Below are 13,243 nucleotides of genomic sequence, written 5' to 3'. Positions count from 1 at the left end.
GTTTTGAATATCCGAAAAAAGAAAATTATCCGGAATTCAGGAAAAAGAATATCCCTTAATTCGTCCGCAAATTTTAGAACTCCAAGCTTAAAAATAAACTTCAAAATAAAAAATAGCATTATTTATTATTAAGTGTTTACTCAGATAATTTAAGATATTATTAGAATAAAACAAAAATAAAACTCTTAAAAAAATCATGATTACATGACCTTTGAAAGTTATAATATCACGAGCATTTTGCGAAAATTCATCCTAGCAGAATTTAGCTATTGAAGACAAAAGCTTAAAGTCCGTCAAGGTTTTTTTTAATACAACTTTTTTTAAAGCACCCTTAAACACCTGTTCTCCTAGTTAGAGGTTAATGGGTAATCATAAACTCTGATTATGGCAGTGTTATTAACACAGTGTTAGTAAAACAGATATCTAGTCCATTCTCCATTATGTGTATTATGTGTATTTTTGGGTTTTTTTTTTTTTTTTTTTTAAAAATAGACAATATTCTAAAAAAGAAAAACAAAACTAATAATATGAAACATTTATTCATTCGGTTAGAAAAATCAAGTATAAATAGCTAACAAAGAAAATCGTAAAAAACAATCAATTTGATGTCAAATCCCATACAAAACCTCGAAAATCAAAACTATTAAAAAATATTAATAATAATAATAAAAAAAATAATAAAAAAGAAGCTAATGTTTAAATGAAATTCTCTATTTATTTTATCGCTTAATCTATTTTTATCTTTTCTTCTATTGTAACATAAAAAAGTGGAACTATACATTGAAGTTATAAACATCTGTCTAATGTTTAGTATATTAATTGAAGTAACGAAATATACTCAAGCCAATAGTAATCCATTGATAACAGAATAAAAACTGATTGTTCATTACCCATTCAAAACAGTCCGAACAAATTCTAACAATCAAAAAACATAAAAATGACAAAATCAAAAAAATAAATATTGTAAAAAACCTTAAGAACAAACTTAAAATACCTTCATAATTGATTTTTCCATTTTTGTCTTCCATTCCTTGCACCAGAGTATCAACTTCACTATCTGTTAATTTTTCACCTTAATATATTTATAACAACTCAAGTTATATTTAAAATATTAGGCATAATTGCACTATAAAATAACAAGCATAATTGCACTATAAAATAACAAGCATAATTGCATTATAAAATAATACAAAATTTGCATAAATAGTAATAATAAGTATACAATGGCAATCTAAAATAATGATAAATTTGGTATTATTGTTTTAATTATTTATTTGGTTATAGGATTAACTAGGTTTGTACTATTGCCTTTTTTTGAACTAGCTAGCTTTCGAAAATCCATTTGAGATTGATGAATTTATAAAAATTCAATAACAAGTAAACAACTGGCAAATGCTGAGAGTCAAGACCAGAGCTGTTAACGTAACGCAGCGTGATTTTTTTTTTTGGCTCATATAAAGAGTAAAAAAAAAAAAAATTTAAAAATTAATAACAATTAAAATTATAGTTATTTAAAAAAAAAAAAAACATTGTCTCTACAAAGTCATTTGTCATCTCAACAACAAAGGCTACATACAACAGCCATCTGTCATCTTTACAATAAGGGTTACATACAACTATTAAGTTATGTTATAATCCTATGAGGTGCTCTTAAAAGTAAACACAATCAAAAAATTATAAGGATAGCTTATTTGTAGTTATTTTAGTTTGCAACTTTTCATACTAAATTATAGCTAAGTGATAATACTTTATCATTCACTTGATTCACCATAAAGTTTCATGTTTTATAAATTAAATGGTTTAAAAGAGAATTATAAAACTCTTTTTTAGTTGTCCGTCAGCTCTTATACGCAGAGAATTTTTAAAAGAATTAAAAAGGCTGACAGAAAAAGAAACAACAGTAGATTAACTAGTATAACCTAATACTTGTATATAAAAGCACAACATTAGCATATAAATATTAAACATGAAGTATTTGCATGAAAATGCTTAGCAACAGTTAGTGTATTGGAAACTAATTAAAAACAGTAAATAATATATTATTAAATTTTACTTTACAATTTTATAAGAGATTATAAGTATTTTGTGAAAGGATTGGAGTAAGAATATAAAACAAGGGTTGAATAAGGAAAACATAAAACAATTAATCAATAAAAAATTTAACTTTTACCTAAACTTGTTAATAAATGTCTAATCTCAGCAACACTAACGGTTCCATTATTATCACGATCGAATACACGAAAACCTTCAGAAAAATGTTCAAAACCAGCAGACATTACCTTTTTGCGCTGTGTGGTAAAAATTGGAATAAATTCTTCAAAAGAAATTCGCTTTTGTCCTGACAAAAAAAAAATAAAAAAAATAATATTCCATCAACTTATTTTTATCTACTTCAACATTCAGAAAATTTGCTATTAACTTTGATTTCTTTTTTTAAAAAAGGAGGTAATTTGTACAACAAAGACTAAGAGACAAGGAATAAAAATATATAGATATATAAAGGAATAATTATATAAGTAAACATATGTAATATTAATCAGTTTTTTATAAAACAAGAATAAAATATATAAAAATTGAACAAAGAATATAATTACAAATTGTTCAAAAACCTTGTAATACAACTATCAATATTTTAAACAGAAAATAAAGTTTATAAATATTTTTTAATTATACAATTATATTAGAATATATATAACTATACAAAAATATATAAATCTGAAATGTATAAATTATATATAGAAAAACCTATAATACCTATAAATAAACTATAGAAAAACCTTTTCTTAAAAATGTTTAAATATTTTTAAATTATACAACTATACCTGAAGGATCAATATCAGCAATAACTTTTTTAACATCAACTTGAGTAGGGTTTAGTCCTAGTGCCCGAAGCATATCTCCTATTTCACCGCATTCAACTTTTCCATCTCCTTGTTTATCAAACAAACCAAAAGCATCTCGGTGCTCTAAATATAAATACAATATATCTTTAAAAGTTATATGATATAGAAATAAGTTGTTTATTTTTTTTATTTTATATGATATAGAATTAAGTTGAGTTCAATAAAAAAGACAGTATATAAACCTTTTTAAAATATATTATGATTTAATTATATTTTAGCAATATTTTGATGAGCCATTGTGATCAGTTTTGTCAAGTATTAATCTGGTGTTATTTCTCACAATGCTGATCACAGAAGTGAAAGCTTTAAAACATAATTTGATAATTTTGATAATTTAATACTGTTTTTCAACCTATTAGAGCATTAATGTTAAAAAAATCTGCTTGCATTCTGGTGCAATAGTAGGTAATGTGTATTAGTTGGCAGAAAGCTATCAGGATTGGTGTACGGCAAGGTTGTATTATATCACCATTACTGCTTAGTTTTATATTAGTAATTTGGTATCTAGAATTTTAAATATGCAGAATGGATGAAATACAGGTTGGATATTTCTAAATATTCCTACTTATGCTGTTGACATAGTACAAATAACTTTATCTTGGTTCTTTATGCAGAATTTGTTGAAGACAGCCTCACTCTGTTATATTTTTAGAACCAAGGCTTCCATCTTTTGATGCTATTATGTCTAACTTTTATTGACACTATTATGTCTTTATTACTCTTTATTTACTTGTATTTAATTGTATCTATTTACCTTGTGCATACTTATATATACATGTTGCTTGAAATAAATACATTAATAATAATATTTAGGGATGTGGAGTACCAAAAAGAACTCCAGATTTGAAAGCTACAACAAGATTATTTCTTTCTGGTTTTCCAAAAACTCCAGGAGCTCCAAAGATGGAAATAACTAGTCTTTGACTCTGGGCTAAAAAACAATTCCTAATTCATTAAACCTCATGAATTTTTTTTCTTATTACAGAAAATAAGTCAACCAACATATATGGAGCTTCTGGACACCTAAGACCATAGAAAAATAGAGATTTAAAGCTGGAATCCATACGGGATTCTAGTAATAATGATATATCTTTGTATATTTAGTCTTGCATTTCATTGATGTCATACTAAAGTAATAAATATTCTGTTTCAACATTGGAACAGCTTCATTCATAAATTCCAGTTACTTTGATGTTTGGTTATCCCATATTATTGAACAAAACTTGTTTTACTAAAAGACTTTGCAGAACAAAGTAAAACTTTGGCAACTTGCAACCAGGTGAGTCTGGCACTCGCATGCTTAACTTAAACCCTTCTGACTTTAAGGGTTGTACATGTATATATAGAACTACTACAGTTGTGCATATCCAGATATGAAGGTAAAACATTTGTTTTACCTTCATATCTGGATATGGTAACTGCATTAATTGTGTTTTTAACAAAGATTTGTGATATGTTTTTTTGCTTTGCCTTGATAATGATGCCAGGAAGAGCATCTAGTTTTAAAAAATTACTTTAACTCTTCCATGTATAACAATATATAATAAAAAATAACAGCACCATGGAAACTTGTACACAAGTAAGGATATATATATATATCGAAATATATATACAAATATATATATTTTTGGATATATATATCCTTACTTTTTTTTTTTTTTTTTAAATATATATATATGGCAAAAATTTAGACTTAATAATGGCCATGATTGCAATTGGTTAAAAAAAGGTAATAAGCAATATCTTATCAAAAAAAACAAAAAAACTTATAAATACTACAATAAAGATTTCATTTTAATATAACATTGAATAATCAGTCAGATAATAAGGAAAAGAGAGAAACTCAAAAGGCCTCAGCATCTAGACTGAGAAGCTGATCTACTATTTATTTTGAATCAATTTTGTAAAACAGTAGTGAAGCTTTTAAGGCGGTAAATTTTTATGGTAGTGCATATTGAATGTAGTAAAATACTATATTTCAGTACTATTTTATAATTAATAAATATAACAACAATTCAACACTTTCGCATCAGGTTATATACGTTAAAGGATTTACACTAATCTATCTGCCTTTATTTTATGCTTTTTAAAATATATTTAACTAAAAACATAGTATTCATTTTTATTAAGTCAACAAAAATCAAAATATGTAACCTTCCAAATCTTCAGCGGGCATTTTCAACGAAACTTAGAAAAAGTAAATAACGGAATCGGAGTATTTCAGTAGTGAGGATGGCGCAAATACAACCTTATATTAAATGTTAAAACGAATAAATCTCCTGTCGAGAATTAAAAAACAACAGAACCTTTGTCTTATCAAAAACTGCGACTGATCCTAATAAAACATTCGCCCATGTTTAAGTTACCATATAAGGATCGGCATTCATGAAAAACACTTCACCGTAATGTTTTTTTTTTTACGCAAGCTGTGTTGAATTATTTTTGCTAGGAGTACTCCGGACATTACGAAGTAAATACAAACAATGTTTCATTATCTTATTTTATCGTATATCAAGTAGTTGTTTTAAAACAGCCAATGATAATAGCTGTATAAAATAAGTAAGTATTAAATTAACTACGTAAAACTAACTACAAACATAGAGCAATCCTTGAAAATTTTCTATTTTTCATTAAACAAAAAGAAAGCTCCAAACAACAAACTTTATAAAAAATGCTTACGATATAAAAATTGCTACAAAAAAGCAATACAGTGGTAGTAATAAAAAATTGAAAAAATTTAGGAAAATATGATAAAATACGTTTTATTTTAAAAGCATATTGGAAGTGTGTATGTATATTAGGGTGTTTCATTTCCGACAAATTTTCGAAAATGATTACGTTACATGCATAACGGGGTAAATAATGTGCCAAAAAAAAGTCTGAAAAATTTTCAAAATTTTAAAATGTCATCTAGAGGTCGCCATCTTGAAAAAACAGCGTTTTTTACACTTTTTTCAACTTTAAACTTGAAAAACTTAAAAAATAATTAAGTTTATGTTACGTTACTGGCTGTATATATTAAAGGTTATTATATGAACATTTGGTGAAATTTTCAGAAAAATTGGTAAATGTCTAAAGGTCGCCGAATTATAAAGTTTTATTTTTTCAACATATTTTTTTGCTGAATAATTGCTTAAATGCTTTCACCTTAAATAAAATGCATAATTTATGTTTTGAGCATAATTGACCACTAAAAGTTGTTGCGTGATTAAATAGTTTGCAAAATAAACATCTGGACGTATGTATATAAATTTCATAAATTTATTTTAAAAAATTCGTTCTTATTTCAATTAGCAAAATTGAAATATTAAAACAATTTTAAAACTAGTTGGAAAAGCGAATATTTTATTGTAACGATGAACCTAAGAAAAAATAATCAAGATTGGTTAATTGGTTACCCTGAATCCAATAAATTATCAAGTTTCAGTCGTCTACCAACAAAAAAACATGTTTTGGGTAGATACTCTCATTTACATTTTTATTCAAAAGGCGACACTTCTGCAAGAGATATTTTTAAACTTGTTCTTGGTGAGCTTAAGGAAGTTTGGGAAAAAGCTGGAGTACCAGTTCGTTCAGATAACTCTTGTCTTTCATTGCTTACCAAATTGTTTGTGGAAATGGTGAAAATAAAAAAAATTGATCACGCAAGTTGAGATGTTAAAGCTGGAAAAGAAAAAATTGTCACATTTTGTAATGAACTTGAGAAACTTTGCAACATTTCAGCAGTAAATGCATATGAACAGTTATTAGTATCATGTAGACCAAAATGGAAAGAAGATTGGGCATTTTATGAAGATCAAAAGAGTAGCAGAAAGTATCATATGACAGGTAGCATCGATCTAGGTGTTTCAAAATTTTTAGAACGTCGAGAAGATAGACTAAGCATAGATTTTCGGAGAAGTTCAACCGAAGATCAAAAATCGAGTGCCTTTGATGTCAGTCAAATAGTTGAAAGTGCTGACGAAGAAGATCAAAAAGATACAGAGTTTACTCCTTTACCACTAAAGAAAATAAAGGTGCCTTTAACAAATTCACTAGAGATATCATCAAAGAAGCTCTCAGAAGTAACGGCATCTGTGGCTGATCGATGTTGTTTATCAGTTCGCCAACAACTTCTATTTCAATCCACTATCATCTGCAAAAGCGGAGGCAAACTTAATGAAATCTCTATGTCAGTATCAACTGTGCATCGTCAAAGACAAAATGCGCGAAAGAATATTGTTCTGTCAATTAAAGCTGACTGGGAGATAAACAAACCTAAAAAGGCCATTTTGCACTGGGATTCGAAGCTTTTTCATTTAGACATAGCTCATAATGAAGAACGTGTAGCAGTTCTTATTAGCGGATCTCTTAACGGGTACTTATTTATTTATTTATATAAATCCTATGTATATTTTTTATTTTTGTATTCAAAGAAACTAACTTAAATTTTATTTGCAGGCCGAAACTTATTGGTGTACCTTTGATTAAAGATTCGACAGGTAAAACTCAATGTGACGAGGTCGTGAAACTTGCGCAAGATTGGAACATTTTGGAAAACATTGTTGGTATATGCTTTGATACAACAGCAAGCAACACAGGTAATAAAAAAGGAGCAGCAACTTTAATTGAAATTGAGTTAAAGAGACCTCTTCTATGGCTCGCATGTCGCCATCATCATAATGAGCTACACATTAAGCATGCATTTACCGCATTAAGAGGAGGTAGCAAAAGTCCAGATGAACCTATTTTTCAACGTTTCCGAGCCGAATTTTCTAGAATTGATATTGATTACTCAAACCTGAATTTTTTTAAATGGCCTACTGATATTAAATCAGAAATATTTAATCAAGCAAGTTTAGTTCTGAAATGGGCTTACCAATGCCTCGAAGAGTAAATATTTCCGCGAGAAGATTATCTTGAGTTAATTGAATTAACTATTATCTACCTTGGGGGGAAACTATCAATGGAAAGAATATTCAAAATTCACAAACCAGGTGCAATTCACAATGCCAGATTTATGTCACATTCCATATATATTTTAAAAATGGAACTCTTATCTAATAAATTTATTATGGCCAATAATGAGCAAATTATGATCCACCGCATGGCTAAGTTTATTAGTCTTTTTTATTCGATGCAATTTCTCCGCTCGAGGATTTCCGTATTTGCTCCAGTTGATGACTTCAAATTTTTTTTTGCAATGAACTGGTATCAAGAAGAAGATTCAGATATCGCAACCGCTGTGATTTCGTCGATTAACCGTCACCTTTGGTATTTAACAGAAGAGCTTGTTATTCTATCTTTATTTAATGAAAAATTGTCAGAATTTACCAGAACAATAATGGCAAAGAAACTTTTTTCTAGCCCAAGACCAAAAACATTTTTAATTGGGAAAACAAAATTTCCGACATTAAGTTCTTCAACCGTTATTTATTTTTTAATTGGACCACGGTCGTTCTTTTTGATTTATTAGGACTAATAAACAACCAGGAATGGCTCCAGATGAATCCACAAGAGTGGAAATTCTTCCTAGATTATCGAACTGCAGACGATTTTGTTAAACAATTAGAGGTAACAAATGATTGCGCCGAAAGAGGAATAAAACTTATTGGTGATTTCTGCAAGTGTGCACAAAATGAAGAACAACGACAATTTATTTTGCAAGTTGTCGAACAACACAGAAAGCAAAATCCATCCGATTCAAAATCAAAACTAATTAATACTTTATAGTATTTTGTATGTTACTAATATCTTCTTTATTAATTATTATTCTTAGAAAAGCTGAAGCCTAAAAATAGCCCAGTTAAATTTTTTTTAAGATTTAAAAAAATAACAAGTTTTTTAGCTTTATATTTTAATACGGCGACCTCTAGACATTTACCAATTTTTCTGAAAATTTCACCAAATGTTCATATAATAACCTTTAATATATACACCCAGTAACGTAACATAAATTTAATTATTTTTTAAGTTTTTTAAGTTTAAAGTTGAAAAAAGTGTAAAAAATGCTGTTTTTTCAAGATGGCGACCTCTAGATGACATTTTAAAATTTTGAAAATTTTTCAGACTTTTTTTTGGCACATTATTTACCCCGTTATGCATGTAACGTAATCATTTTCGAAAATTTGTCGGAAATGAAACACCCTAATGTATATGTATAAAATAATTTATGCAAAAAATATATAAAATCATTTTAAACAATAGTGAAAAATAAAAAAATTGTGTTTATATAAAACAACTTCGCCATGTTGTTTTATATAGTTTTATATAGGTTGTTTTATACAATTTATAACACTAAAATATATAACAAAAATGAAACGTATTTTTGTTGGGTATTAATACTTACAATAAAATACGTTTTGTTTTCAACGAGCAATATATTTTTAAAATACCCTAACTATACCCACCCTAAAACATACCTATCGGTACGGCCCTGCTTTTCATATTGTTTTATGGATGTTTAAAACACCCATAAAACAATATGACAAGCAAGGCCGTACCGATATGTGTGTGTTAGGGTGGGGGGCCAGTGCGGGTGCTGGAAACAGCCCTATCCTTCCCTTAGATTTTAAGCATTTTATTGGAACAACAGTAAATTAGCAAAGATGTCAGTAAGACTACATTATAAATGTAAAAGATCTAAGAAAGATCTTGTTTTTAGTAGCGGACTGAGCTTGAACACATGTAAAAAAAAAGGCTTATCAACATATACGTTTGAGTATATCGAATTTTGCTTTTTGTTTTGGATTTAAAGATACTTGTACTATGTCTTATGCAAGAATATTTAAAAAATCACATCTATAATGCATAGACTAGTTTTCATGTTGTTTTTTTTTTAGTTTTTAACATTTGTTTTGTTTTTTATACACCTTGAGGTTTTTATAGTCTTTTATTAAATTGTGTCATTTTTTTGTTTGTTTTTTTGTTTTTGTTTTTTGGCTTTTGTTGATTAAATAAAAGTATATTTCAATTTATTTTTAACGGTATAATAAAATATTTATCTTATAAAACTACTGCTTTATAATGTAAAAATACGATGTAAACTACGGGGCTTGGTGTTAAGACTATTTTTGTCTTCTTTTTGCCCCGGCCATGTAATTTTTTATTTATACATTTTGGAATTATAGCATTTTTTAAACGGCGAATTATATACATAAAAAAATAAAAATAAAAACATAAAAATTTGGCAAAAGTGTTGCAAAATAAGAAGTTTAGCAAAATACAAAAAAAATTATTCTGTTTACAGTTACAAAAAATTATTATATTACAGTTATTATACAAAATATTACAAAATATTGCAATTATTATACAAAATATTACAAAATAATACAGTTATTATACAAGAATTGTTATTATTACAGTTACAAAAAATTATTCTGTTTGTAATTTACGTTACTACAAATAAAGTTTTAATAGTCAAGTTGTACATTTTAGGATGTTTTTTGATTAGCGAGAGCTGTGAATATGAAATAAATTGACTGAAAATTGATGAAATAAATTGACTGTATAAAATTCTGGGTTTCTATGATCAAACTCTGTTAGTCCAAACAAGTGATGTAGATGTGCTTGAAAACGAAATTACGTTTTCACATTCAGTCAGTAAATTTCCAAAACTAAATAAACTTTTAACTGAGTGCAATTTATAACTAGAAATGAAGAATACAGACGATTTACATTTGGTAAGATACTCATTGAAATCACAGAGCTCACATGAAGTAAAAGTTTTACAAGATAATGTACTGAATGCCACTGACCAAGCCTTGCATAATTTTGTAATAAAGAAAATATGATTTTAAAAGTAAAAAAAAAAAAAAAAAGTAGGAAAAAAATGAAGCTCTGGTAAAGAACCCTTCCTATTGATGCAAAATCTTTAAACTTTTCTACTGTTTGTCGTTAAAAAGCAATATTGAACGCTATTAAACCATTTGAGGGTGCTTGAGAAGCATTAGGGCTTTTCAGAAAGAAGAACCAATAAAAATATACAATGTTGTTGGTTGCAACCTTCAGATGGCTTAACGTGAATTTGTTTTTGCTAACTGCCTCGAAATTAGCTGGGTGGTGCATTTGAGTCATATATATTGTACATCTGAGTGGTATATCTAAGTCATCACACTTCAACAAATCAAACATTTGTTCTTTGTAGCACATGATCTTAACACAGAGTGACTAGAGCGTTAGTTGTTTATAAAATTTCTTTCATCGCATGAGCCACGTGCCTTTCATAGATATGATGTCTGTGCATTAACCAGAAAATCGGTCTATCTTGGGCATAGGAAATAATGATGCTTACAACACTTTTTTTTTTTTACCATTGTTACTGGATGTTGTGTCAGAACACAATCAAAAAATCTGATCATATAAACTCATTGTATTCAAGCATTATTTGAATTGCAATGGCTTGATTACTTTATAAACTTTTTGATCAATTTTAAAACACCTTGTTTTATCTATGTTTTTCTCTCTGATTATCTGTACCTCAGACTCAGCAACATTATGTGTTTTCTTGTTTAGAGTTTATCTTGATATTGACATATTATCAATGTAGACTCCACTAGCCTTGTAAAGAAAAAACAGAAGACACGTACTCGGCCTGACTCCAATCCCAAATCTGGTCATAATTGGAATCTAGTTGCAAGAATGACTCATATACTTAACACTGAAGGCAAACTTTGATTGTCACTCTAATATCTTTTCAATTTTTTTTAGACTTATGCTGGAGGTTAATATAGTTCGTTGCATTCAGCTTGATTATCACTCTCTGTGCTTGAAAAGTCGCCGTCCAAATTGTTACTTCAATATCCAAATTGTTAATTTCTTTTTTCTTATTTTTATCTTCATGACTTTAGATTTGACAATTTAATTAGTTTTGCTTGTTCCCTGTGAGCATTTTCACAAAATTTATTGTCCGTGTTCCCGAATTTGACCATACCCCCTCTTAGGCAATGCGTCAAGAATTTTATATTTTCCCTCTTCGCCTCATCATCCCTATTTTTATCACTTTTTGTTAAATAAAATATGTTTGTTTTATGAATGAAATAAAATATGCTTGTTTTACGAATAAAATCAAAAATGTTTGTTTTATGATTAGCGAATAGTGCACTGCTCCCTTTCAAAAAAATGTTCACCTTCTTTTCGTAGCTACGCTCTGGTAGTAATAGTGTTTTTAGCATTTTTCAAGCGAGGTACTCCTTGACTTTCTTGGTGATTCTGGTCGTGATAGTTTTTTTTTTTTTTTTTTTATATTATTCACCTCCCCAAGGCCCGAGGGGGGCCACTACAGTCGAGGAGGATACTCATTTTTTTTTTTTTTTAATATATATATTTTTTTTTTTTTAGTCATTATGCGTGGTGCAACCCTCTCTCAACTCTTTAACTCCGAAACACGAACCTTGCCGAGCAAGGCCGCTGCGCGGAGAAACTAAGTTGAGCGCGGTACTTCCAGGGACGTGGTGGGAGTCGAACTCCGAACCTCTCGCTTACAAAGCGAGCGCTCTTACCACTACACCAGTTTGCTAGGTCACTATGAAGACATCTTTAAACCCAGGCTGTTCCCATAAACCGATAAGCTCCCTCAAAATAGAGACAACAGTAAATATCTGCTTTAGTGTTCTCTTTCTACATTCAATCAGCAAATCTGGAGCATCATAAAAACGTCTTTACAGAAGCAATTTGACAACCAATTTTGGTGTGAATTTGTGTGGTGCACCAAAATTTCAAAAAAAAACATTAAAAAGTTGACGCGGAACAAATGTAATGTTATTGTTAGTTAATTACGAATTTATAGATTGCTTTTTTCAAGATTAAGCCAGTAATACCTTTTGAGCATTTCTCTATTTGTAGGAAGTCTGTTGGGAGCAAAACTTTGTGAGGGTAACCCTAACAAATAAAATTGTCTCTCTTTTCTTGTAGTCTTTGACGCAATACCAATATCTATTCTTAGTGAATTAGAGTGACTATTTACTACTGGCTATTTACTAAATGCATTTTATAAAATCAACTTATTTCATTAAAAAAATCCAAATAGTTAGACACGTTAATTAATGTTTTAAATATTTGATTGAATCAAGTTGATAGAATACAACTAATAATGAAAAAATAGTAAAACTGATAAGTTTTGCATACAATTTCAAACCGGTGCACGTAGGAGTATTTGACGATTTTAACTGGCCAAAATTGGAATTATTAAAAGTGGCCGTACCCACTTAATTACCTACCCTCATTATCTCTCGATAATGGTCGCTTAATTAGCAGTTAATGGTTTGGTTATAAAAGTAGTAATTGGAACTACACAGTATAGTTAAATATCCGATCTATATCTGCGTGGTTCATTTTATTTACGAGCGATTTTAGTGGTGTTT

At 28.6% G+C, this 13,243-nt stretch overlaps 2 protein-coding genes across 2 annotated transcripts; one reads left to right on the top strand and one right to left on the bottom strand.

Moving 5' to 3' along the window:
- Positions 1-522: 522 nt before the first annotated feature.
- On the bottom strand, positions 523-5,265 carry LOC100211509 (myosin-2 essential light chain). Its single transcript, XM_065808939.1, has 5 exons — positions 5,058-5,265; positions 2,823-2,966; positions 2,171-2,338; positions 995-1,072; positions 523-915 (listed from the first exon to the last, which is right to left on the bottom strand). Exons 1-5 carry the CDS (start codon positions 5,077-5,079, stop codon positions 887-889), a joined length of 441 nt encoding a protein of 146 aa, XP_065665011.1. The 5' UTR covers positions 5,080-5,265; the 3' UTR covers positions 523-886.
- Positions 5,266-6,010: 745 nt separating this feature from the next.
- On the top strand, positions 6,011-7,978 carry LOC136086684 (uncharacterized). The gene is made up of 2 exons (XM_065808938.1): positions 6,011-7,260; positions 7,344-7,978. The coding sequence occupies exons 1-2, from the start codon at positions 6,725-6,727 to the stop codon at positions 7,777-7,779; spliced, it is 972 nt and encodes a 323-aa protein (XP_065665010.1). The 5' UTR covers positions 6,011-6,724; the 3' UTR covers positions 7,780-7,978.
- The last annotated feature ends 5,265 nt before the right edge of the window (positions 7,979-13,243 follow it).

The sequence above is a fragment of the Hydra vulgaris genome, chromosome 11 (genome assembly GCF_038396675.1).
Source record: "Hydra vulgaris chromosome 11, alternate assembly HydraT2T_AEP".
In the NCBI taxonomy this organism is placed as follows: Eukaryota; Metazoa; Cnidaria; class Hydrozoa; order Anthoathecata; family Hydridae; genus Hydra; species Hydra vulgaris.
Note: the sequence above shows the minus strand (reverse complement) of the source record. Positions and strands in the feature narration are given on the sequence as shown.

Bases quoted from the DNA above. Each gene is read 5' to 3' on its own strand.
- LOC136086684 (XM_065808938.1), top strand. From the start codon at position 6,725: ATGACAGGTAGCATCGATCTAGGTGTTTCAAAATTTTTAGAACGTCGA. The intron at 7,261-7,343 runs GTACTTATTTAT...TTTTATTTGCAG, and splicing joins ATTAGCGGATCTCTTAACGG to GCCGAAACTTATTGGTGTAC.
- LOC100211509 (XM_065808939.1), bottom strand. From the start codon at position 5,079: ATGCCCGCTGAAGATTTGGAAG. The intron at 2,339-2,822 runs GTATAGTTGTAT...TTTTTTTGTCAG, and splicing joins TGCTGATATTGATCCTTCAG to GACAAAAGCGAATTTCTTTT. The intron at 916-994 runs GTATTTTAAGTT...TTTGATTGTTAG, and splicing joins TGGAAAAATCAATTATGAAG to AATTTGTTCGGACTGTTTTG.